At 40.2% G+C, this 26552-nt stretch overlaps 1 protein-coding gene across 9 annotated transcripts in view; it reads right to left on the reverse strand.

Moving 5' to 3' along the window:
• dnm2a (dynamin 2a) overlaps window positions 1-26552 on the reverse strand; it is a 60833-nt gene that overhangs the window by 2810 nt on the left and 31471 nt on the right. The window contains exons 10-21 of one of the 9 annotated variants that reach the window (XM_056232629.1): window positions 20936-21074; window positions 18821-18907; window positions 18664-18734; window positions 16528-16576; window positions 14892-14924; window positions 10637-10747; window positions 8664-8773; window positions 8474-8585; window positions 6938-7102; window positions 6617-6840; window positions 2751-2987; window positions 268-978 (exon numbers count right to left, since the gene is read on the reverse strand). In XM_056232629.1, coding sequence (XP_056088604.1) covers window positions 909-978; window positions 2751-2987; window positions 6617-6840; window positions 6938-7102; window positions 8474-8585; window positions 8664-8773; window positions 10637-10747; window positions 14892-14924; window positions 16528-16576; window positions 18664-18734; window positions 18821-18907; window positions 20936-21074 — 1408 coding nt within the window. In that variant the 3' untranslated portion in view covers window positions 268-908. Of the gene's footprint in view, window positions 1-267; window positions 979-2750; window positions 2988-6616; window positions 6841-6937; window positions 7103-8473; window positions 8586-8663; window positions 8774-10636; window positions 10748-14891; window positions 14925-15090; window positions 15103-16527; window positions 16577-18663; window positions 18735-18820; window positions 18908-20935; window positions 21075-23781; window positions 23921-26552 lie in introns of those variants that run through there. The other 8 variants (XM_056232650.1, XM_056232635.1, XM_056232622.1 and 5 more) reach the window with 8 other exon arrangements.

The raw sequence follows: 26552 nt of genomic DNA on the forward strand, positions 1-26552 counted from the left end.
GTGTTGACACCAAATATGCAATGTGTACTTGTTGGTTAGCTGCTATGGATTCAAAATGAACAGTCGCTTGGTACTAGGTGCCGGTGTAGTGCTGAATTCTGTGACCCACCGAATTCTGTGACCCTAGTAGGCGCTGTAGTGACGGTAGGGTTAGGATTGGGATTAGGAGTAGGTTGGATTAGCGCAATACAGCGCCTACTAGGGTCACATCATTTGGTGGGTCAAAGAATTCGGCACACCACCAGAAACATAACAACGGCCAATTGAACATGAAAGACGAATGAAATCGGGTCAAAATAAATCCCACATAGTATAATGGTAACGGTCATTGTGTCTTATTTCAGGATATCAAGTTAAGAGTCAAGAAAACACAGAATGAAATCAAAAAACACATGAAGAAGTGTCTATAACAAGAAAGAGGTCTTCAACCACCCTTCAGTTACACAAGAACAGGAAGACGACAGGCTAGTTTAACAGCAACTAGCTTGCACAGTGCTTGTATACATCTTATCCCACATTAATCCACTAGTCAGTGAGGAGGCATGAGTCATCTAATGTTGGTTCGTCTACAAAAGTTGAGTAGGATACCCCCTGGTGGTCACCTGACCTATGTGAGTGATAAAATGACTGAAAGTTGGAGGCCACTACACCCTTTAAGTCACTCTATATAATATTTCAACAAAATAACAACAATAATCTTTTTTTTTTTTTGAATAGTTATGTGCTTAATTTAGACCTCTGGGATTTAAAGGTAGGGATGTGATTAGCAGCGCTGATCAGAGGACAGTTTGAGTGGATTATTAAGGTCTATTGGTCAGGGTGTTCGTGTAGACACGCATGCACGTTTCAGTGCAGCTCTCCAGCCCTTCCCCTCAGCCCAAGCACACTATGGTGCCCAGCGCACGGGTCTAGTCTAGCAGGGAGGGCTCAGCGGGGCGGATAATGGTGGGCCGGTTTGGAGCGCCAGGGGGTCTTCTGCTGCAGGAGGAGAAAAGAGTGAGAAACAGAGGTGAGACATACCCACAACCACAGGGAAATGATTGAGGAGAAGGGATAAGGAATTAGACGAGGCGATGCGAGAAGGGATGAGAAAAGACAATAGATGAGGGGAGACAGACAAGACTAGACGAGAGGAGATGAGAAAAGACAAAAGGAGAAGAGCTGAGGCAAGAAGAGGTGACTAGATGAGACTAGAAGAGATGAGAAAAGACTAGATGAGATGACATCAGAGGAGATGAGACTAGATGAGATAAGAAAACAAGAGAAGAGATGAGGAAAGAAAAGGTGACGAAGAGTTGAAAAGCGATGAGAAGAGACAAGATGAGATGAGACTACTTGAGAGGAGATAAGACTAGATAAGTTGAGACAAAATTAGAAAATAAAAGATGAGGAAAGACAAGACTAGATGAAACTACATAGGAAGAGACTAGATGAGGATGAGGCAACATGAGAAAATAAGACTAGATGACATGAGACTAGACAAGAAGAGATGAAAAGCGAAATGAGACTAGATGAGAAAACACAAAAGATGAGGTCAGACAAGACTAGATGAGATTACATGAGAGGAGATGAGATGAGATGAGGAAAGAAAAGGTGACTAGAAGAGTTGAAAAGCGTTAAGAGACAAGATGAGATGAGACATGAGAGGAGATAAGACTAGATAAATTGAGATGAAATGAGAAAAGAAAAGATGAGACTAGATGAAACTACATGAGAAGAGATGAGATTAGATGAGACTAGACCAAAAGAATTGAAAAGCGAAAAGCAGAGAAAAGATGAGGAGAGACTACATGAGAGAAAATGAGACTGGATGAGGTCAGACAAGACAAGATGAGAGGAGATGAGGCTACATGAGAGGAGATGAGACTAGATGAGAGGAGATGAGATGAGAAAAGACAAAAGGAGAAAAGCTGAGGTAAGAAAAGGTGACTAGATGAGCCTAGAAGAGATGAAAAGAGACAAGATGATGAGAGACTACATAAAAGGAGATGAGAAAAGACAAAGGGAGAAGAGATGAGAAAAGAAGAGGCGAGTAGAAGATATGAGATGAGAAGAGACAAGACAAGAAACGACAGGAAGAGAAAAGCCGAAAGAGGCTAGATTAAAAAAAAACACACACACAGAGAAAACACAAGAAAGGACGAGATGAAAAGAAACAACGAGATGAAAAGAAACAACGAGATGAAAAGAAACAAGATGACATTAAAACAGACAAAAACAGATGGGAAGAGACAAGTTCAGGACAGATGAGATTAGAAAATGCCAGGTGAGACAAAGTGAGAAAGCACAAGAAAAAATTAGCTGAGAAGAGAAAAGAAAAGTAGAAAAGATTAAAGGAGAAAAAATGAGAATAGAAGTGATTAGGAGAGCCAAGGCTAGATGAGACTAGATGAGAAGAGAAGAAAGGAAGATGAGTCTAGATGAGTAGAGACGAGAAGTACCTCTAAAGAAATAAAAAGATGAAATGAGATCAAAAGAGGAAAATAAAAACACTGGAGGGTCAAGTAAGAATATCCTGAGAAAGAAATTAGGAAACAATTCGTTTGTGACAGGACAGAATGCAACTGTTAGTGAGAGAAGAATGAGAGCTGAAGAAAGAGTACATCACTCAAACCTTGACAAACCAAGGCTTCTTGAGTTTTTCAACAAACGTTCGCTCCTCTGAGCTTCAGACACCAGATGCTTGTTCTCACACACACACGCGAGGATACGTATCTCCATGGAGGTGACACACTGGTTAACAGTCTTACCTGGGGATGCCCGGAGGGATACGGGCGGGGCGGGACGGGATCTGAGGAGGGGCACTGAAAGGATCCAGGCTGCTGTTACTGAAGGCATTCATGGGCTGTCCTGGCCGAGAGGGAATGGGCGGAGCTACATAGGCAGGGATGGGGTTAAGAGTGGGCGGGCCTGGTGTTGGACCTCTCACTGCTGGAGGCCTGCTGGGGGGCGGGGCCGATGTAGGCGGTCTGCGCTGGGGGGTGGGGCTACACAGGACAGGAAAAGAAGACATTTGGAGTTAAAACAAAAGTTTATGAAGGACCATACTCTAAAGGGGATAGTTCACCCCAAAATTAAACTTGTATTTACTCATCTACATCGTTCCAAATCTCTATACAAAACGTATTTTTGAAAACGTCTGCGTTCGAAATCGCATACTTCATGGCCGTTGTATTTAGTATGAACGTTAGGGCTGGGACAATAAATCGATGCATCGCGATTCGTGGATCGATTCCTATTTTTTCCGAACACATCGCGATTCTCTCTCGAATCGATTCTGAGCTTAGCTTTGAACAGCAGACGGCGCGCTCTAGGCTAGTTTTTACCCGCAAGCTCAAATGCTCACGAAGAAGAGCGCTCGTGCTCAGAAAGCTTTCATGACGCTTTTATGATTATTTTATAGAAGGTTCAAGTGGTGTGTGTAAGGCATTGGAAGCCAGCAGATTACGACTGTTTCTAGAGCACGCAGTGCCATCTGATGTTAAAAAATAAGCTCAGAATCGATTCGAGAGAGAATAGCAATGCAATCGGGGAAAAAAAATGGAATCGATCCAGAATCATTTCTCGATTCACGATGCATCGATTTATTGTCCCAGCCCTAATGAATGCGTGTAGTATCATGTGTGTAGAATGTAATCCGGATGTACTACATCCGTTGTGTATTTGTTCTGGTGCGACTTCACAAGATGAGCAAGGTGCGTAAAGAAATATTGGAAGAGTGCCAGCAGGACTTGCAAAATGGAGAGATCAAGTTGGTCATTGTCATGTGACCCACACGGTTGCTTCGCCTCACTGCTGTTCACAATTTCAGTCCCGTGACTTTATGGGATAGTAAAGTGTCCATTGTATGTGCACTTTGGAATCTCACTGGAAGTAGGTCATTGCCTGAATAGTATGAATTCGGACATACTACTCTTTTCACATACTGTTTTTCACCTACTGTAATGCAGGAAAGTATGCAATTTAAAATGCAGCCCTAGTATTTTTTGTCCATATAAGTTTTTTTTTTTTTTTGGTCTCCAATCCCTTTCAGTTTATGGACAAAAACAGTTGCAACATTCTTCAAAATATTTTATGTTCCACAAAAAAAGAAAGTCTCAGTCTTGGAACGACATGAGGGTGAGTAAATGATGTGAACTATCCCTTTATTATTTCTGTAGCATTTAGCATGATGCAAATTGTGCACATAAAAGAACTACTAAATTAAACATTTGTGGATTAACGCGTACAGTTTCACATACTATTTTTAAAAACAGTATACCGTATTTTCCGCACTATACGGCGCACCGGATTATAAGGCGCACCTTCAATGAATGACCTATTTTAGAACATTTTTCATATATAGGGTGCACCGGATTATAAGCCGCATAAGATACTGCAGTCAAACGTTTGACTAGGTTTGCGTTATGCATCCACTAGATGTGCTAAAGGGAATGTCAACAAAACAGTCAGATAAAGTCAAACTTTATTAAAGGTGCCCTAGAATGTTTTTTTATTATTATTTTATAATGTTTCTTGGGTTGCCCTTATAATGTTAGTATGTTTTTTTAGATCAAAAATAGTCATAATTTAGAAATAAAAGGCATTTTTCCTAGCCTGATTTTAGCCTCTGATTTGAACGCTCTGTTTGAAGGGGCGTGTCTGCTGTGTGTCACCGGCCTCTGCTGTGATTGGCTGACATGCTTGCATATGAAATAGCTATGTATTACATGTGAAACTCTCTCGAATAATTTTACTACTGCTATTATACGTTTTTACTATTACAGCTATCGAGATTAACGAATCTTGAGATGTTTTTAAAGTATTTCGATCTATTCCCATCACATAAAATGTTGCCGTGATGAGCATTGAGCAAGCAGATGACAGTCTGCTGATCGCGGGACTGAAGATCTTATCATTGCAACACAGTTTCTGCACTCTCTCTAATGCTTTCACCAATGCAAACACGATCATGTAAATACAGTAAGAGCTTCGTTGTGCAGTGTAACGTGCGTCATTGATTTCATAACGAGTTTGGCAAGTGTCCAGATAAACTTGCTCTGTGGAAAGATTGTTCTTTGAACGCTTTCTGTATATAATTTATTCACAATTTAAATACGTTTTTTTTCATCCTACTAAAAGAAACGACGTGAAGCTGATATTTTAGTCACTGGCTTGACTTACTGATGCATAAACAGTATTGAAAGATTTTGAGAGAAAGATTACTTGTCTGAACACATCAGAAAGTGTTGCTTGCTCTCGATCCGAGGCCAGCTCTGTATTGGCCCAAGTTGAGGAAACAGTCGTCGGTGAAATGTTTGGAAATTTTCAGAGAAAATAAAATTAACCCATTGTTTCTTCAGAGGCTCAGATGAAGGAACTAAAGAATACTTTTGTGTTCATGTGTACATCCAAACACTGAGCAACTGCTATGCTTCGGCTGCGCAGTTCCGCCTGGCATTGAACATGGGCTGGCATATGCAAATTCTTGGAGTCGTACATATTAATGATCCCGACTGTTGCGTCACAGTCGGTGTTATGTGGAGATTCGCCTATTTTTCAGGGGTGTTTTTCAAAAAAGGGATTTAAGTAAGAAGGAGAAACCAATGGTGTTTGAGACTCACTGTATGTCATGTCCATGTACTGAACTCTTGTTATTTAACTATGCCAAAATAAATTCAATTTCACATTCTAGGGCAACTTTAAGCGTTCTGACAACTCCGTTCACTCCCATGGTAACGTTGTTCAAACGTTAAAGGAAAACTCCGGTCAATTTTAACATTGAGCTCATTTTTGGTAAATTTGGAGTGCTGTCAGTACAGATAACAACGACAAAAACCGGTGTTGCCTACACCGTGTTATCCTCTTTTTAAAATTTGCACCCTGTTGACTTAAACGGGGCAAGTTTTAAACCTGCTTTTAGCCTCTTAACAACCTTAATGTGTCATTACAAGTGCACGGCCATGTGAGTGAACACGGTGAATCTGACTGTGGTAAATGTGAAAGATATGAATAAAAATGCTGTTTATTCAGCCAGCTCACATACCCGTATTTTCTTCCTGTTTTCGGTCGAAGTCCACAGTAGGCGACTGTCGAGTGCGCGCGCGCGATCATTGGTAACTAAGCAACAGTGGAGACTCAGACTGTCAGCTGATGACGGTGCTGTGTGGTGTTCTGAGAATATCAGCTCAAATGGATAGTTCATCCGAATCAGATGTTGAACACACGGAGGAGGTTTGATCACGCGCGCAAACTCGACAATCGACTACTGTGGACTTCGGCCGAAAACAGGAAGTAAATACGGGTATGTGAGCTGGCTGGATAAAGAGATTATTCCTGCCTTCGTGAAAGCTCGGATCACAGTTGAGACTGATATATCAGCCCAGGCATCCACGATCCATTGGCAGATAGTGGCGTAAGTCGCCCGGCGCTGTCTCCCCGTCTTGGTGAACGTGTGTTCACCATCCATATATAAGGCGCTCCGGATTATAAGGCGCACTGTCTTTTTTTGATAAAATTAAAGGCTTTTAAGTGCGCCTTATAGTGCGGAAAATACGGTACTAGTCTGAACAAAGAAAACCACAATAATGGGAATCTAATTCCTTCACAGCCAAATGCATGTTGTTCATGTTCTAACCTGGACTCCGGCACCCAGCTGTCGTTCACGGGAGGAGGCACGGGGGTGGACACGGTGCTGGTGCTAATGTCTCCGATGATGCTGAGCGCCTCTTTGATGGCATGGTACATTCGCAGCATCTCGTCTCTGCGCTGGGCCTGGTCAGCAGACTCCTCCATCAGACTGTTCTGATCTCCTGAGGAGTACAGGTACGCCAGCAGCTCTGAATGGATGAAGTCTTTAGCCTGGGGAAAGAAAGACAAGAGAACGATGTTTGCAATACCGGTACATTCAAATCAATGCGTTTCAATATGCTTACAACACAAACGGTTGAGTACTTACGCTGTTGATCATGAGATGCATGATAGTCTTGGGCATGAGGTCTCGGATGGTCTTGTTGACGATACCAATGTAGGAGTCCACCAGGTTTCGGATGGTCTCCACCTGCCTCTCCAGCTGAGGGTCCATGGAGAAGGTGTCGGCTGGGGCGGCATCTTCTGTCTCCACCTACACACACACACACACACAATGAATGAATGAATTTTAAAGACAACATCAAATTCAAATTGATCTACATCCTTAATAAATGTACCGGTTTCTTATTGTGGTCAATACATTAGTGCGCACTATTCTTAAGAATAAAGTTTTCTTTTATCTTTCATCAAATTGTAGTTACTTTCTCCATCTATAAGATAGCCTCTACTAACCTAACCAAGACCATGATACTAGAAAATATGATACTAGAAAACATGACTGATGTGTGCCCATGTTAAAGCTGCATAAAAAGGTGATCGGGATGAAAGATATGATTGCTAAAATGTTCTAAAAGATTTACCGATGTACTCTAAAGGCCCATTTTCTCCAAGAACAATAACTATAAAGATAACTCTAACGATTACTATATTAGTGTCCACACCAATGCACCAAAACATACTGTTTATACTAAGCGCGTGCTATAATTGTCATCAGCCACTTTAAATCCTTGAGGTCTTTAAAGCAGGATGGATTCTGATTGGCTGTCGATGTTTTTTTTTGTTCATCAGCTGGTCATTGTTATAGTGTGGTGTGGCCTTTGCTATTCTTTTAAATTTACAACAATTTGTTATTGTTAGAGCTATCATTCTCGGTGTGAATGAGCCTTAAATGTTTTTAACGTGGTTGAAGTGTGGTTGCTAAAGTGTTTCTGGCTGGTTGCTTACTCAGATTGCTTCGTAATAATACAGTAATAACGTAATAACACACCTGTCTTTAACAAGCAGCAGAATTTAAGATATCATGTCAATAGCACAAATGGATTATCTGCCTAATTTTGTTCAAATCCCTAAACCCCAAGTATATGTAATAATAATAGCAATGTTTGCCTTAGAAGCATCACCATCACCACTACTACAACAACTACTTCTACATTAATCCATTCCGAATACATTTTAAAACGGTGTTTTTGTTTCAAAATGCTCCCTGTTCACACTAGTTTTTTCAAAAGCTTTCCAAAAGTTGCTCATCCACACTGAAATGTCTGAAAAAATGCGTAAAGTCCATGTGCAAATTCATAAGTCAACACCATTGCTGAGTATTTTCTCTTTAAAACTGCAGTGAACCAAAAACAGTCTCAAAAACACGGTTTGAAATCGCTGGTGTTTCTGACGTCACAAACTACCTTGTAACCAATCAGGTCAACGTGCCGACGGGCTTTAGCAAATCATTAACAGCGAACTAGCAGGGCAGTCTCGAGAGATGCCAGGTTATCCCGGGATATTTCGGGATATTTAGCAATATGGCGGGCGTATGATGTATATTACTATGTTCTGATGAACTATATGCCTTTCTCCACTGACGTTCTGAGATGTTCAAATGAGTGTTCAAATGAAACATTTGTACCTGATCCTTCTCAGGGTAAACACCCGCTCTGAGAAAAGAGGCTTTCCAGCTATCCATGTCCTCCTGTGTGTCACAGGCCAGCTCGATCTGACGCAAGTCCTTATACACGTTCCTGCAAGGGGGATCGAACACATGAAGTCACCGAACACCAAACGCAAACACAAACATAGAGAGAGCAGTCGGCCCTGACCTTTGCTCGGTGTTGAAGATAGCAAAAATGTGCTTATTGGACATGAAGCCTTTCTCCACGTCTCTGAGCTTCAGGTTGTCCAGAGGGAGCATGTATTTCTTCTCTTTTTCCTATTAGAGTGAAACGAGAGAGGAAGAACAATCTTATAAAGCACTTCACAGTGCATGGTTGCACAGAAAAGTTCTGCGTGAAGATTCTTCTTTCGTGATCAACAGGGACAAAATGACGGGGAGTAAATGATGGCCGGATTTTCATTTATAGAGTGAACTGTCCCTTTAAAGGACCACCAGGTTGCCAAGCAAGAGAGGGGGATGTGAGACAGAGAGAGAGAAAAGAAAGAGAAGAGGAGGAGTCTGGATGAGGACTAATGCTGCCAACTCGTTCTGTTGCGTTGAGAAGCAGCATCTGGAAACGTTTATGTCTGCAAAGCTACGGCCCCAACAGTTACATCACTCAGAGGAACACTTCCCTGCCCCCAACACACACACACACCCCAGTAACCCAGTACGATTTCCTGCAAATTCCAAAGTCGGATCCCGGCTGGAACATTTCAGTGCGCTTGCCACGTCACTTTGCCTCCCCTTTCGTCCCTTTTTTTACTTTCGTCCCGCTCTTCGTCTCTCCTTTCTCCATTTGCCGCTTTCTCTTCGCTTCGGAAAACCACAGCTAAAGGAACATTTCTCTGTGTTTCTCGTAAAACGATGGTAAAGAGCGAAAACCGCCAACTGTTCAGATTGTGAGAAAAGAGCCATGATGGCAGAGCGGTCCGGATTTCTCTTGAAGAAACTGCAGAGGCCTGGAATATACATTTGCCACGCAGCAAGTGGACTTAGTGAGTATACCGAATATACGTTTTAAATTCATTCGTAATGTAAAGATTATCAAGAAGTAATGCTGGGATATGTTATTCTGACCGGTTTCATCCTATTTTAGATTCATAATATATTTACTATAATTTCTTGTGAATATGTGGGCCAGTTTGAATTACTTGATTCTTTGTGTGCCTTCATTAACTCAGCACGGAAAGCTTTTTAAATGTACGAATATAAGGTCACATTTCACCCCCAAATCAAAGGATATTATACTTTTGCATTAAAAAAATGAAACACTTTTTCAATGCGCCATTACTTTCATGAGAAATAAAACATCATTAACGTAATATGTACGGGTATTTTAATTTGGATTTTTTATTTTTGCAATGATTCTAATTGGACTTGTTGCTCACTATTATTTTACTATATTATACTTTACAACTGAAATATCAATATTTTTGTTCACATTCCAATAATGGGAATGAGATTTTAGGGATTTTGATGATAAAAAAATTGCTCTTGAAATGATTAAGAAAAAAGTTCTCTTAATGATTACATAACAACCTTCATTTACTTTACTTTTTATCGCTTTATTTGAAATAAGCAGTGACCCGAACATGTTCTCGACGGGTTTATCAGTGTGCCTGTCTGAACTGTTTACTCTCCTCTGCAGTCGTGTGCGGTCCTCGGGGCAGTGACCTGCGGTCCAGCCGCCCTCTTGCCTCCCCCCCGCCTGCCCAGTGTTCAGACTACCTGTTCATCATGCTGCAGCTGAACAGTAGTCCGCACATTGGTTAGGCTGGGCAGGGACACACACACCCGCGCCTCGAGCAACAAGGACTCTACCATTCGCCGCTGGACGGGGGGGGAGGGATTTTACGAATACACAAACTCTCTTGGGGACTAAAGTAAGACGTGTACATTAATGCATTTAGCAGATGCTTGCATCCCAAAAGCAACTTACAGTATACATTGAGAAATGTGAATGAAAAGCATGGCGTTGACGTTACCAGCACCATGTTCTACCAGTCGAGCCATGAGAACTCTGCTAACGTTCGCACTCATTTCAAACACACATGGGGTTCCGAGTCCAACTTGAGTGGCGCTAGTTCGAGAGGGGGAGGGTCTGTGAAAGAGAAATGAAGAACAGATGAATCTCACCTCCTCGTCCTTGTACCAGGACACCGATTCGGCCGACAGGACGAACCAGTACTCCTTTGAGCCGCCCTTCATGATGCTGATGTTGAGGGTTAGCCAGCCTTTACGGATCACCTGTGGGACAGAAGGGTGGGAAGGGGGGAGGGTGTAGGGCATGCCACAAGGGTGGGGAAAAACTCATGAGATCCATTCCACACACTTGTATATATTCAACAGTCTTTGTTCTGGAAGCTTGTGTCCTATGCTGAACCTAAAAACCCTATTGTGCAAACCTTCGACACTTACCTGCTGAGGAAATATTTTCTGGTACCCTGCCAAAACTTTTGTTGTTGTCACCACTTCTAACGACTAACCTGAACAACTAAATAAAGATGCTTCGTACATTACAGTCGTGGTTCTCAACTGGTTTAGCAACATTCAGGTGTGGCCAAATTGGCGACATTTCATTGAGATTTAACCGGCCAAACGGTCAATTGTTCATTATCAATTGTGTAGCGATGTATGAAGCAGAACTCGTACAAAGGCCTTTCAAACAAGCGGCTTTCTGAATTTGACGCATTGGCCAACTTGACCATAAGAAAAATCTGCGTGGGGAAATCTTTCGCCCTCAAGCGAAACTCCCGATCGCGTGGATTTAGTTAACTATAATAACCCTGTTGTGACTGGGCCTGTCGATATGCACAATCATATGCTTATTTGCACTTTATTATTCACAATTCGACTTGCATTTTTTTCAAACCTGAGATGTTTAGGTTGCGACTCACCAGTTGGGAACCACAGGATCTAGCGTTAAAACTACATGGAGTCAGAACATAAGGCAGCAATTAAAGCTTAGTCACAAAAGAAACGCTCCAGAAACCCTGAATAAACACTAAGAAAACCACTGGGGAGTGTCTTGAAGTCTTGAAATAGAGCAACAATAAAAGTACAAAGGAAAAACTTTGTTGTGTTTGTCGATTTTTTCGAAAAGCAATGTGGAAATGTGACAGCAGATGCCATCCAGACCAACTGGCCTGCCAGAGGAACGGAGGTCAGAGGTCGAAAGCGGTATGTTAGGGTCAAATTGGTGAGTAAAAGCTAACCTACATACTGGTAAACAAGCAGCGTTAGTAGTGTTAAATGGAGAAAGACGTACACTCAAGTGTGAAAATCTACTGAACAGGGAGGAATAGTGAGAAGGCATCGGTAGGCGAGTCTACTGGTAACCAAAGGCTGTTTGCTAAGAGAAGGTAGAGGAGTAGGAAGGGAATGTAAAAATGTTAGTTAAGGAAACAGAGTTTAAAAAGGGAGGGGGAGGGCTTTCAGCAGGATTTCAATGTTATTTTTGAGGGTTAAAAGGTATCCGGAAGTCAAGGATTGTGGGATCAAAATGAATCTTATTTACGATCTTAATGCACATTCTAGTTCCGTCCTGGTACTACATCTTTACTTCGTAATACCACACGGCATCAATGATATTAAACTTATCTCATAACGGAAATACATATCTGCCACAAGCATTTCTAAGATACCATCCCTTTTCTCCCTTTCCATTTTGCTTTGTTCTCTGTAAAGTCGGAGTGAAACTAAGAAGAGAGGGTTTGAGTTAGTCAGAGAGTGCCAACAGAAACAACACAGACGTAAAACTAATGGCACAGACTATATAGATTGTTTGCCTTGGTGGGGAAATGCCTTCAACTTTCTCAAACCTAGAAACCTGATAACCATCTCTAAGAGGGGGAAAAGACAGAAGAGAATAAGGTGAGAAAAACGCCAGGACATTTACGGCTCAGGCATCTCGCGTTAGGAACGTACTGTAGCGACCCGAACAAATGACCACAAAAACGCTCTCGAATATCTTTTTAATAGACAGAAATCCAGCAAATATCTGCGGTCAGAGCCTGACTCGGGCTCTGTATTCTCTAACATGGATCCGATTTCCCTTTGCCGCCCACAACTGGAAGAAACGAGAGCATGACCCTATTTTCCGTTAGTGTTTGGATTTCTCTGCTCCTCGACGTCGCACATTCTTACTGTCGTCTCTCTAGCTTACACTAATTAATCCTAATATTATGTAAAGTGTATAATTATCAACAATTAATAAAAGAGTTGGCAAAATATGATCAGCTGTCTTATTAAACAGAAATCTGTTGATAGAACGGGTGATTTTTGAATTAAAGATGAGATGATTAGATGATTACCTGTGAGAGGCGAATGTTAATTACCCCAACAGAAATCCCTCAATTAAATTTGTCCCAAAAAGGATTTCTCTAAGGTTGAGCGGTTAATTTCGTAAATGTGAGTAGACTGATCAGTAAAAGAAACCCAGTACTGCCACATTCTGGCCATTACTGGCACACCAAGGGGAGAAAAAAACAACTAAAAACTAAATACCAACCAGATTTTACAATTGTGCTGATTTAAAACACTTTTATTTGCCCATTAAAAGGGATAGTTCACCCAAAAATTCTGGCATAATTTACTCAGCATCAAATTGTTTCAAACCTTAATGAATTTCTTTCTTCTGTTGAACACAAAATAAGATATTTTGAAGAAGTCAATGGGGCCGGCCCATCAATGGTTACCAAAAAGATCTTCTTTTGTGTTCAACTCATACGGAACAACACGAGGATGAGTAAATGATGACAGAATTTCATTTTTGGGTGAACTATTCGTTTAAGTTTCCTAAGGGCTTTACTTGTTTTGTTTGTTTTTCACTTTTTTACTTTGAGCTGGTAATTTCAATTCATCTCAGGGAATCAGTTCAAACTGCCAAAATAGTTTCAAATCTCTGATTCAATTATTCACCAAATTAAAAATGCTCATGCTTTAATTAGACTTGTATTGTTTACTTTTAAATCTTGACAAGAATGGCTGTTTGGATGCAATGATATTGAATAGACCAATTTCCAGCCGACGTCACAGTTACGTCACGGCGCTAGCTGGTGGCAGAACAAAGGGAAAACTGGAGGCGGCAAATACAAACCAGCACAGATTCGGCTACAAAATAAGGATCTTAAATTATTATTCTTATTATTAAATGTCATCTTGTTGTGTTGTTGGGTGCAAGAATCAATGAAAAATGAATATGCTTTATCTGCATTTTTTTTATTTCTAGAAAATATTCACCTCATTAAAATTGCACCGTAATGTCACTCTTTACATTGTCGTCTTCATCGCGCTGGCTCGGCAGAACTGCGGATCGTACCACACAAGTCTTGTACTTGACCATTCAGCACATAGTTATAGGCATCTAAAAATGTATGTGCCCTCTGTTTCTCTATCAGGTAGGTGTAGAAGTCAGGCCACTCAACCGGAGGTAGCGTTAACGTTAATACTGTCAGATCCTCAATCAATGAGTGTAAGGGTCGGCCAATCTGGTTCCATCCGTTAAAATTAACTTTTGCAAAAAACAATCGTGGTCCTGGACAGTGAGCGACCTTGCACATTAAGATAAAATCGGATTTTCTCCAGCCATTGTTAAAAACAAGCTAACAAAACTTGCAGACTTTACGTTAGTGAAGCGGCCAGAGGGATCGTTCTGCCACCACCTAAGCTCCGCCCACAGAAAAACGTCACCATGTTTACCAACTGAAAATTGGTCTATATTGTTAAAAGGTTTTGTTAAAAACCAATATAGCACAGTCCTACATCAGAAGTGTTGCTAGTATGAAGAAAACAATCATGTGTCAATGGAAAATAATTTCGATTAGCTGTTCATGGCAAACACACTTAAAAAATCAATAAAAAAAATCAATCATTCATTCATTAAAAATGCACACCACATAAAGAAAACTCAAACACACTCCAAATGTTATCTTGGGTTCGGGTTTGGCTCTTTAGTATGATTGGATGTTTTCTTGGCCCCGCCCACCCACCCACCAAATACCCCAGGCGACGTAAAGGCTGATTCTCCACAAGGCAAACTCTGCTCACCCAGCCTGGGCCGCCAGGACTCACGTCCAGCAACAGGACAACCGAGGCCTCCATTTCACTCATATATGCTTTTCTTGTTAAAAAAATAAAATAAAAAATCCTTTCATGCAAACACAAAAACACTGTGCACTGTGAATTTTTCTCTAAATAAATGGTTAGTAACGGTCTCTTGGTTTAATTACAAGAATTACCGAATGTTAGGTGGTGCCACTAATTACAGTGGGCATTTTATGGTGGATTTGAGGTCAGTTACTGATTACACGTAACTGTAATTGAACAACAAACTACGAATTATTTTTTTTTATTCCAGGTTCCACCATTTTGGTTTTCCACCAGACTATACCTTCTCGACTTCGCCTTCTCTCAGGCCACCTAGCTGCAGAGTGAAAGAAAAACCATCAGCTTTAAAACTCTTGGCCGTAAAGTCAGCACACAGACATCCCGCCTATGAGTTGGTTGCCCTGTTACGGCCTCAGTTCTCCTGACTGGATGAGCGCTGATGACCTCTAACTGGGTGTGGCTTGAATGTTTGTGGTACTTACCAGTACTTCACCCTGCAGTGATAGGAAGGGAGGGGGGGGGTGAGTTTTGGGTAGAATAAATGAGGCAGAGACACAAGAAACAAAGCAAGAAAAGGAGGACAATGCAGGAGGAAGTATTAGAAAGATATGTTTTTCAAATGGAGATGAAAAGGTTTGAAAGGGACAAGAGTGTGATGGAGTGAGTCAAAGAAGAGAGAAGGAGTTACAGCGAGAAAAGAGTTGGGAAGACAGGGAAGCAGACACATTGTGAAAGAGAGAAAGAGAGAGAGAAAGAGAGAGAGAGCAACAGAACAAAGTTACATGCAATTAGATTAACTGACAGTACCACAAATCAGAATTATCTAATAGGTCGTGTCATTGTCACGGCTGCATCCATGCACATTCTCAATTACACTTCAAAACATAGAGGGGAAGTTTGCTTTACATTAGGGCAAGACTGAAACAAATAGAACAATGCACTGATTATTCATTTGTCATGCGTCAGTGTTACTAGCAGCTAGTATTGCTGTGATGCTAGTGAAAGCGCAGTTTCTCAAAAGCAGGGGAGGAAATGAAAGGGAATGTCCCTGTCTAATAACACAGCGTACTTTCAAGTTGCTTGTGTCATTTCCACTGAAACCTTAAAACACGATAAGCCCATTTCAGGCTCTTTCATGTTTCTAACTGTGTTACTCTTTAGTGCAGAGAAATGTTAATTCAAATGAAACGGTACACAAATACTAACACTGTGTCCTAACCAGGTGTGACGTGACAAGATTCAAGTTGCCAACACAAATCATGACATAATGCTTCACAATAACAGCCAAATTGGATTTATAATCTAGCGGTTTAGTCAGGACGTCAGTTTGTAGACAAGCCCGGAAGGCTAATAGACTTTGGCTTCCTTCAGAAATTTCCTATGGGTTTTTGGATTCTGAGTAAAATAAGGTACTTGTTTAGACTGCACGTCATTTATGTTGCAGAACAAAACATGAAACATCCTTTTAATTACCTGAAACTCGAAAATGCGAACTCACTTCCAGGTTTTAGGACTTATTATAAACAACATTATTATTATTATTAACAACGATAAAAAAGTAATTTTGCTTGTTGCGGTCGGTAAAGGCAAAAACTCAGTTTTACATGGAAGCCATAGCCATAGAAGCTCGTTGCTTCTTTCTTTTTTTTTACACCTGGTAAGGACACTGTACAAAAGGGTGTAGTTGATGACATGTATAAATGATAGAGGCCTTGGGGAAACACATTGTTCAGTTTTTGATCAAATGAGGTAAAGTAAAAGGGTTGCTTTGTAAGGGATTCATCAGGGTTTAGTGTTTGGCCCTTTTGTGTTTAACTGGAATGGTGGCGGGAGTGATTGTGTTGGAACGAGGGATGTGGGGAAAGATAGAGGGATATCAGAATGGATTCAACAGCATGTGGAAGTAGAGAAAAATGTACCTGGTTGGGAATGGCCCTCTTCTTGTTGACGATATTTCTTTGCTGGGCGCTGCAGGTGGGGGAAACGGAAAAAAACACTAATTACACACTGATTGGATGCTGCAGTATGTATTGTATGAATAGCACAACAATAAAACAATATCTGTGTAAACCTCCCTGGCGCTCTGGGTGGGAGCGATCCTGCCACTGAGGCAGGAAGATGGGAGGAGCGGGAGGAAAAAGAGGAGATGGGTGGTCTGATTAACATCTATCTAAATGTAGCTTGGTGACTGAGGGGGCGCTAGCGCACCTGTTGTTGGCGTACCCTGGTATGGTACCGTCATCCATCCGTCTGAAGTCAAGACTGAAAGTGACGGCATGAGAACCGTTAACAGAGGTGCCCTGACAAACTCACGACATGCGCATGGAGGCACACGCAGGACGAGCAGGGTCAGACAGGCTTGATGCTGTAGAGTAGCTTTGCCTCAACTCTTGAAAGCTCTACAGTAACCAACGGAGCATGCAGACATTTCACATGCAAGTCTTAAGTGGTGCACTAGCTGTCTGAGAGGTCAAAGACATGCACTAATAATTTGAGTGCACTTAAGTTACGTCCAATGCATTATCCATAATGCACTGAAACTGATCATTTTAGTCCACTGCACTGACAGTACAAAGGAGATGCAGCACAAAAGATGTTTTAAGAGGTTAAAAACATCCTGCAAATACCGATATCAGTTTTCTAAATATTTAAATTACATCTTAATATTGTCGATATGTTTTAAATGCCCCACGAACAACACAGAGAAGGTAATATAGCTTGGGGACGTCAAATGTACTGATGCTTCGATACAAAGTTCATACAGAAAAAGTTATGATAAAAAAAAAAGTATTTTCATTAAAACGTTTTTAATGTTTTTTGAAAGAAGTCTCTTATGCTCACCAAGGCTGCAGTTATTTGATCAACAGTACAGTAAATACAGTAACATTGTGAAATGTTATTTACATTTAAAACAACTGTTTTAATATATTTTAAAATGTAATTTATTCAAAGCTGAATTTTCAGCATCATTACTCCAGTCTTCAGTGTCACATGATCCTTCAGAAATCATTCTAATACTATGATCTGCTGGTCAAGAAACATTTCTTATTATTATTATGAATGTTGAAAACAGTTAATGCTGTGCAATATGTTTATTGAAACGGTGATAATTTTTTTCAGGATTCTTTGATGAATAAAAAGAATACCATTTATTTGAAATAGAAATGTCTAACATTATACATGTCTTTACTGTCACTTTTGATCAATTTAATGCATTCTCGCTAAATACAAGTATTAAATGTATTTACCTGCAATTAAACAAGTTTACGAACCTGACCATATCTGTGAATTGCATGAAGGCTACATACCATTGTCGTAATATTCAATGTTAACATTTATTTAATCATGGAAAAACTAAATGATGAGCAAACTTCCAGGCAAAAAAACAAGAAATTCGCCAGAATTTTATATTTGCTAATGCTATGCTATATTTGCGCAGAGATAAAAAAATATATATATACAGTATAATATACACATATATATTTTTTTTTTCAAAGTTTGCTTTCTCGAGCCATCCAGGCACTGTTGTTGTGCGAATGAGCGGGCCGCTGTCGTGTAAGCGGCTCCTAATTTAATAACTGATGATCTTTGCAACTGAAGTGAAACGATCAAAACTAACTTTAGCTGGACAATAACTTTATTCTAGAGCTGCTGTAAAGCCAAAACAATCTCTGTTACTTTCATTTCCTATGATCACAGTAAAGCTGCTTTGAAACAGTCCATATTGTTAAAAGCGCTATATAAATGAAGGTGACTTGCCTATGTTCGTAGCTTTGAACCTTCTAAAGATTCGAGAGTTTTGTTTGAGAGACACATTATATTCTGCTTTGCTCTTATGAATAAATGTGGTTTCAGATAAACTCATGTGAAAAGGTCAATTGTGGTTGGTTGCTTTACACGTCGGCCACATGGCCTGTCTACGCCAGTCTAAATAAACTGCACCGCCGACCAGACTTACAGACAGTCAAAAGTCTGGATACGCAAGACTAAAGCGCCGCTAAGGTTAGGGGTGAGAAATAAAACCCAGAATTCGCCACACTGGATGCTACACATACTTTGCAAATCCAATGAAGTCCTCATGGTTGGTGTTGATGTATGACAGCTCAATGTCAATCAGCAGAAGGACCTGGTAAAGACAATCATTTTGCACAATGAGAAAATAATGAAAAGACTCTGCGATAAAAAGGGGATCTTCTCTCGTTGCTCTCGCACCTGGTCCTTGGTCTTTCCTTCTCTCTCTCTGACGTAAGTGGTGACGATCCTCTCGGTTTCTTCTCGCAGTCTGGGGTAAGAGCCTAGCTGTGGGGAAAAACACCAGATAGATGCAGGCTACAGCATGTACACATGGCCACACTCACACTTACAGAAACACACACACACGCGCGCGTTCTGCGACATGAAAGTGGTAGGAGCTAACCACAGTTAGACCTTTAAACACACGTCGATGTGAGGACTAGTTTTAGCTAAGCCACCGTGCACAAGAAGAATCAGTGCGAGAGAGAGAGCAGACATGCACACACTCACACCTACAAGCATGCGGATTTGGGGATTTCAGCAAGTTCTGCAGGTAAGACAACATTCACTCCCAGCTAGGAATAGACAGTGAACGAATAAATGAAGTTCTAAAGTACAGTAAACCAAATTTAAGGGATGGTGTTACTAGGGTTGGGAATCGAAAACTGGTTGTGGATATGATTTTAAATGACTGACTTCAATTTAAAATATCAGCTTTGTTTCATAATTGACACATTTTGCAACATCGACACTGTTATTGAACTGAATTGAATCAACACTGAACTGACTCAAAGTGAATAACGACACTATCGTCTTCTGCTTCTAGCTGAATTGAACTTATTTCATAATTGATGAACTCTACACAGTCAATAAACTGAACTGAATCAACGCTGAATCAACTATTTTCACTATTTTTCTGTTTATCTCTGTAAAGCTGCTTTGAAACAATCTGTACTGTATTAAGCGCTGTGTAAATAAAGGTAACTTGACTTACAATACTACAGCCATATGAGTAAGTTTTGTTCTGGTAACAGTTATTATATACAGTCTTCCATTGACGCAGACAGGTTTCTTCAAAACCAAGGCAAAATGCATCGTTTTAGTGATTTGTTTAAAACTCTTTATGAATCAGCCAAATTAATCTCAAACTCATTGGTCTTAAATGACTCACTCACTCACCGAATCAGCCGCAGTTGTTACTGAGACAACAACGGGCTAACTTCAAGTCCTTATTTTTGGTCAAATTAGACTTGAAATAAACCAAGAACTGTGTTTTGTGTTGTATAGACCTTTTTAAAGTTAATATAAAGTGGGACCTGTTGTACATAAAGACATAAAATCTGTTTAATTACTGATTGGTTGTTCATATGACAGTGTGTATGAAAGATACACATTCAGAATTTTAAAAAATATATATATATTTTTTAAACAATATTGTTCAGTTGAGTATTTTTATAATTTAGAGTTTTTTAATATTTAAAAAAAAAAAATGTAACAATATAGTGCAGCATCAATAATTTGGTGCTTCCTCAAATGTATTAAAATAATCATTCAAAATGGAATTGGAACTAGAATCGCTAAATTCCTCACGATTCCCATCCCTAGTACTTAAAACTGATCAATCTTAAGTGATACAATTATTTGATGTTAACAAATATTTTGTGAAGTGCAGGAAATAGTTACTTTTTGAGGAGAAAAATCTCTTCCAAATCTGAGAGTGAAAAAGTGAAAAGATTTAAGAAAATGAAAAAAGTAAAAAAAAAAGAAAAGGGTGTGACATTGGGGAGGGAAGACAGAATCAACACAAATATTGCACTGCGGTTCCTCCTACGGCCACAAGATGGCGGGTGACCGGTTCTTTGTTGCTATGACAACAGCAGCAGCCTTTTTGTGTCTGGAGTGGTTGGCAAACCGTCTGTCACTATGTTTTTTTTTTTTTTTACTTTTACAACCAGAGGTTCAGATTAACTGATGCTCTACTAAAGCAACAAAGAGCGAGATAAGGTGATGAGCCACTGACAAACACTGGAACTGGGGCTCAAAAGCTGATTCAACTTAAAAACACCCCGTTTTCCCAAGCAATCCGGATGCTATTTGTTGGAGTCACAGGGACTATGGAAATGTGAGGCTCATTATGGAACAGGAGACCAACTTCGGACATGAACACATTCCAGACAGACGATGGGCGGGGGCTGATTTGATATAGATGGAAAGCTGAGGCGGCGGCAGGCGGGCAGCAGTGTGGAAATGGAGGAAGGAGGAGTTTTTGTTTTTTTTGGGCTCTGCCTCTTCTCGATCCGTGCTCCTGGTTACCTTGTTGGCACTTTTCCTGACGAGGGTGGTGACTTCGGACACCACCAGGTCCACACATTTCAGGCTGGGCTCTTTCAGTTTGCGGATCTGCTTTTTCACTATAGTCTCAAAGGCCAGGTCAGGGGTGAACAACCCCGTTCTGAGGGGGGTCAGGGTGATGCCGTTGGGCGGGGTGGTGGGGGGGGGGGGGGGGGTATGAAGAAGAAGTGTGGAGGTGTTAAAAGAGGACAGAAAAAAAGAGAAAGAAGGCAGAAGAGAGCATGGAGAAGGGGAAGAATAAAAAGAGAGGAAACTTTTAGTTGATTAATCATTGCTTATCTATCAACAGATACAAAGTTAGGGTCCAAAAGGGGGAGTCGCAGGTTTTCACATCCATGAATTATGAGTTTAATATACATACCCTACAGAAAAGTCTGTTCAAGTCTACAACTAAATACGTCTAAAAGGGGTGTCCAATCCTGTTCCTGGAGGGCCAACGTCCTGCACAGTTTTGCTCCAACCAGCTCAAACCGGAAGTTTCTAGTGAGTCTGAAGACCTTGGTTAGCTGGTTGAGGCGTGTTTAATTGGGGTTAGAGCTAAACTGTGTAGGACAGTGGCCCTCCAGGAACAGGTTTGGACACCCCTGGTCTAAAAGATTTGCAAAAATATTCACACCAAGTCCAATGCTACAATACAGTATAAAAAAAACAATATTAAATATATTAAAACTAGTAACCTAGCCTTCAAAGATCCATTGTTTTGGTTTAAACATTTTGAAATACTGGAATCCAATGGTTTATATGACATTTCTGTTAAAGTTGCGATGAAACGGATGTGTGTGACACAATTTGGAGGAAAAGATCGGTAGCTACTTCAGAGGGAAACGGATTATCGAAAAAGGAAAAATGTCGGACGGGACGGTTGATTGGATTTTGAGATGTGGACGTTGCACTCAATAGTGGAGGCAGGGGTGGGTTTAAAATGGACTAAATGATTGGAGAAGACCTGAATATGTCAGCAGAGAAAGTCTGTCGTTTTTACCAGAAAGTCCAGTTTTGACATTTTGATTAAACGTTACCAGCTTTGCACAGAATTGAATTGTTCACACAATAAGACCTATAAAAACAGTTTTATTTTAATTTCATGTTGACTTTAATAGCTCTTCAACATCTGTATTCTTCAGCCAATGCGGAGAGAATGGCACATTAAATTACTAAGAGCCATTCGACTGAATCTACAGCACTGCGGCAAAGAAATGATATTCCCCCAGAGCTGCCAAGTCTACGCTGGGAATGAGAAAGAAAAAAAGCCAAAACAAGACACCCACACACAATGCAATAAAACGTGTGCATGCAAAAAACACAACATACACAACCAGTATAGTCCAATTTGTGAACAAATTACTTGTACACTGGTTCTTTGTAATGAATCAGTCAAAATGACTTGGTTCTTTGTAATGAATCAGTCAAAATGACTCGAATCTTATAAAGACCCCCAAACCAACAAGTTGTTGATTTAAATTGGTGAAAAAGATTGAAAAAAATTAAGTCTCCAACTCAAGAGTTAACAGTTTAAATCAGTCTAAAGTCTAAATTGATTGTAGAGGTCTTTGACTTACTTGCTGAATGATAAGGCATTCATTTTGAGACAACTCGACACAAACCAAAAACTGTTACTGTGATGTATTCTCGCCCTAGCAAGTACACTAAAGTGTACTACTATTGTATGCTAAAGTGTATTTTTGTATCACAAGGACGAGACTCAAGGTTCAAATGACAATGTGCTGTTAAAGCAGCACATTTTGAGTTGTGTTGTAATGTTACCGTAACGTCGGTTTTGTGGTTTTGTTCCAAGTTTGTTTTCATGACAATGAAAACTACAAAATAAAAGGCATGTTTCAAGTTCCTGTTTTTCATGTGATTCCCTTGTCTAAAGTGTCCTGATCTGATTGGTTCCTTGTTCCACGTGTCATGTTTTCATTGTGTTTCTTGTTAGTCCTTTTTGTATAAATAGCCCTCATGTATAAATAGCCCTCATATTTTTGGCTTGTCGTGTATTGATGCTGCTGTTAGTCCAGTGTTGTCAAGTCAAGTTCACATTTATATTCATGTCTATGTTATGTTCTCAATCAAGATTACTTCAGTCATTGACTTGTTTTGGGATTATATCAATAAACGGTGTTACTGACGTCACAAACTACCTTGTAACCAATCAGATCAACGTGTGGTCGTCAACGAGTGGATCTCTGAGCTGGTGCGAGTGAGTGGAGGCGGGGATCATTTGCATATTCATAGAACCACGTATACTAAATGAGGCAAGGGCGTAGAGTTACATTCAAACTATTTTAAGGCATCAAGAATGTTTTTTCAAGAAAAAAATTCTTTAAATATCTTATTTTGGTGATCAAAGATGAGTTTTATGGGATTAAAATGAATGACTGTAGGGGGACTTTAAGACATTGGAACGATCCCACCTTTACTTGATATGTATTTCGGACTTGGTGTGAATGGGCCTTACATTTCATTTTGACCCTTGGCTACAGAGATGCTCAGCATTCAGGAGGATGTTGCGGACCCACGGCTCATCCCTTTTAGACCGCAGATGATCAGAGAGTGTCATTCTCCAATCATCTCCTTAACACAAGACCATCACAACACCCCAACACACGACAGCAGATCCAGCACAAAAGGCAGTCGAGGGGACCGAGGGGGCCACACCGACACGCAAACACGCTCCCCGAAGTCTATCGTTCAACCTCTAACTCTCCCTCTGTGCTTTTAGCTGAAAGCACCGTCTGTTTGTCTCAGGTGTAGTGTGACCCCCTCACAGGAAGTCCCCCTGTGGCCAGGCTGGGGTACTGCAGTACCTTGTTGGTGCACTGCCTGAATGTGTTGATGAGCTCCTGAATAACCAGATCGATACATTTCAGACAGGGCTCTTTCAGCTTAATGATCTGCTTTTTCACGATGGCTTCAAACGCCAGATCTGGAGTGAACAGCCCAGTTCTGAGAACGCACAGGACAGACAGACAGCAGGACATAAGAGGACGGAGACGAACAGTGAAACACATATTTGTGACAATGACGTGAAAATTAAACTTAATAGACGTGAAAATAGGACACTTGAAGGTGAAGTGGAGGGAAAGAAGAGGATAAAGACATTGGTTTAGCTCACAAAGACTGGAAACAGAATCCTAAATAATACACAGACAGATGAGTGTGACTTGCTGTGGGGAAAAAAAGTCAATTAAACATTTCAGAGACGACTAGGATCCTCAGTGATTTTAAGAATCAATCTAGGCCATGCCCTCATGACAGTTTTTGCAGTGGCGGACGAATATTTGAGGGTCTCACAAGAGATACCCAGATTTCAGTCAATTGATGCTCACTCCAATTGCAGACACGTGGTAAGAATGAGTAGAAATGACATAGTCAAGACCAGCTCATTTGAGTCAGATTCAAGACTGAGAGCAGAAGAGGGTTTTATGCGTCAAGACGGTCCACATGCTCCCAAGTCCATTGTGTCCAAGTACAAGACCACATTTTCATTGATTATGAGGCCATGACTATATTTTCATTGCCTTGTGTCCTTGAGTTCAGGAACATATTTTCATGGTCTTAGTCTTGGGCTCAGAATTGAGGACCAGTACCATTTTTTTTCATGGTCTTGGTCCTCGAGACCAAGATCACATTTTCATGGTCTAGGTGCTCGAATCTGAGCCCAAGACTATATTTTCATGGCCTTGGTCATTGAGTCCGAGTCTAAGACTATATTTTCATGGCCTTGGTCATTGAGTCTGAGTCTAAGACTATATTTTCATGGCCTTGGTCATTGAGTCTGAGTCTAAGACTATATTTTCATGGCCTTGGTCATTGAGTCCGAGTCTAAGATTATATTTTCATGGTCTAGGTCATTGAGAAATATGCATCTTTTTAAATCATTTTCCACACTCATAAGCAGTGTGGTGGAAATATATGGGGGGTGTCCTAATTTATTCCTCCTCAAAAATTGCATTCTTTTAAAATTACATTTCACGGAGAGTCTTAAAAAGGCCTTCCTTATTTTTAAATAGTTTAGTTAAATCACTGGGCCCTTCAGTATTGTTAAAATTGTTATTACATGTCCGTATGTTGAAAAATAGACAGGCTTTCATGGTGTCCTATTTTTTTCACATGACTGTATGGTTGCCTTTATATAATTTAATAATAATGATAATTTATTATTATTTTCATTATTATTTAATGGTGATAATCACATAATTTGGACAGTGACTCCCACCCCCTGCAGAACACCATCACTGCACTGTTTATTTATTGTATATATTGTTTACATTAATATATATATATATATATACTTTTTTTTTTTTTTTTTACTATCCACTGTGCTGCTGCAACACTGAGAAATTCCCCATTGTGGGAATGTCAGGTCTATCTTATCTTATACACCACCACCACTGTAGGCCTACCTTCAGACATATTTTGGATCATACAACATAATGTGATACAGTAGCTAACTGTAGCTGCTTCTCCTCCATTTTTGTTAAATCACTGCTGAGCATGATGGGAGGAATTTGGTGGGAATAAAAAGCTAAAATATTCTAGTTGTAGTCCTGTAAATAGTGTCACTACAAGATTCAGTGTTTGTAAAATCTTTAGTCTGGGACTAAAAACTGTGAACCCAAGTCTTTAGATGTGATCTGATAATCTTATAAAGTCTTTTCTAAATCTTTTCAAAGTCTTTAGGTGTACAGAAAGCATAAGATTATATTTTCATGGTCTTGGTCATTGAGTCTGAGTCTAAGATTATATTTTCATAGCCTTGGTCATTGAGTCCGAGTCTAAGATTATATTTTCATAGCCTTGGTCAGTGAGTCAGAGTCTAAGATTATATTTGGCCTTGGTCATTGAGTCCGAGTCTAAGATTATATTTTCATGGCCTTGGTCATTGAGTCTGAGTCTAAGATTATATTTTCATGGCCTTGGTCATTGAGTCCGAGTCTAAGATTATATTTTCATGGCCTTGGTCATTGAGTCTGAGTCTAAGATTATATTTTCATGGCCTTGGTCAGTGAGTCAGAGTCTAAGATTATATTTTCATGGCCTTGGTCATTGAGTCCGAGTCTAAGATTATATTTTCATGGCCTTGGTCATTGAGTCTGAGTCTAAGATTATATTTTCATGGCTTTGGTCTTGTCAAGGTCGAGCATGTTTACTCAGTCTTGTCCTGGGCTCGATCTTCTTCAGGTCTTGGTCTTGACTTTGACTTGAATAAGCTGGTCTCAACTACAACAGTGGTTTTGAAGCCAATGCGACAGCCGGATTTGAGCGAACATTGACACTGTAATCTTTTTAATCATGTCATTTTCGCCCCATAATGTTCAACAATGATGTGCCATAAACAATAATAGAACAAACGATGGAGAGAGAATGAACAACATTTTCCTTTGCCACATTTTCTTACGAAACTAAAATACACTTTTATAGTATTTATAATGTTTGTGAATGTTTCGCCTTTATTTACCAGCATTTACATTAGCATTTTTACCAGCATTTTTTTTTCTCTCAAACAATGCAATTTTGACCCGGTGTGACTTCTATTCCAAAAAATACGGTATTGTCAAAAGAGTGGTGACATGCA

This window comes from Rhinichthys klamathensis, unplaced genomic scaffold (genome assembly GCF_029890125.1).
Source record: "Rhinichthys klamathensis goyatoka isolate OS25496 unplaced genomic scaffold, OSU_Roscu_1.1 h1tg000015l_1, whole genome shotgun sequence".
Taxonomy (NCBI): Eukaryota; Metazoa; Chordata; class Actinopteri; order Cypriniformes; family Leuciscidae; genus Rhinichthys; species Rhinichthys klamathensis.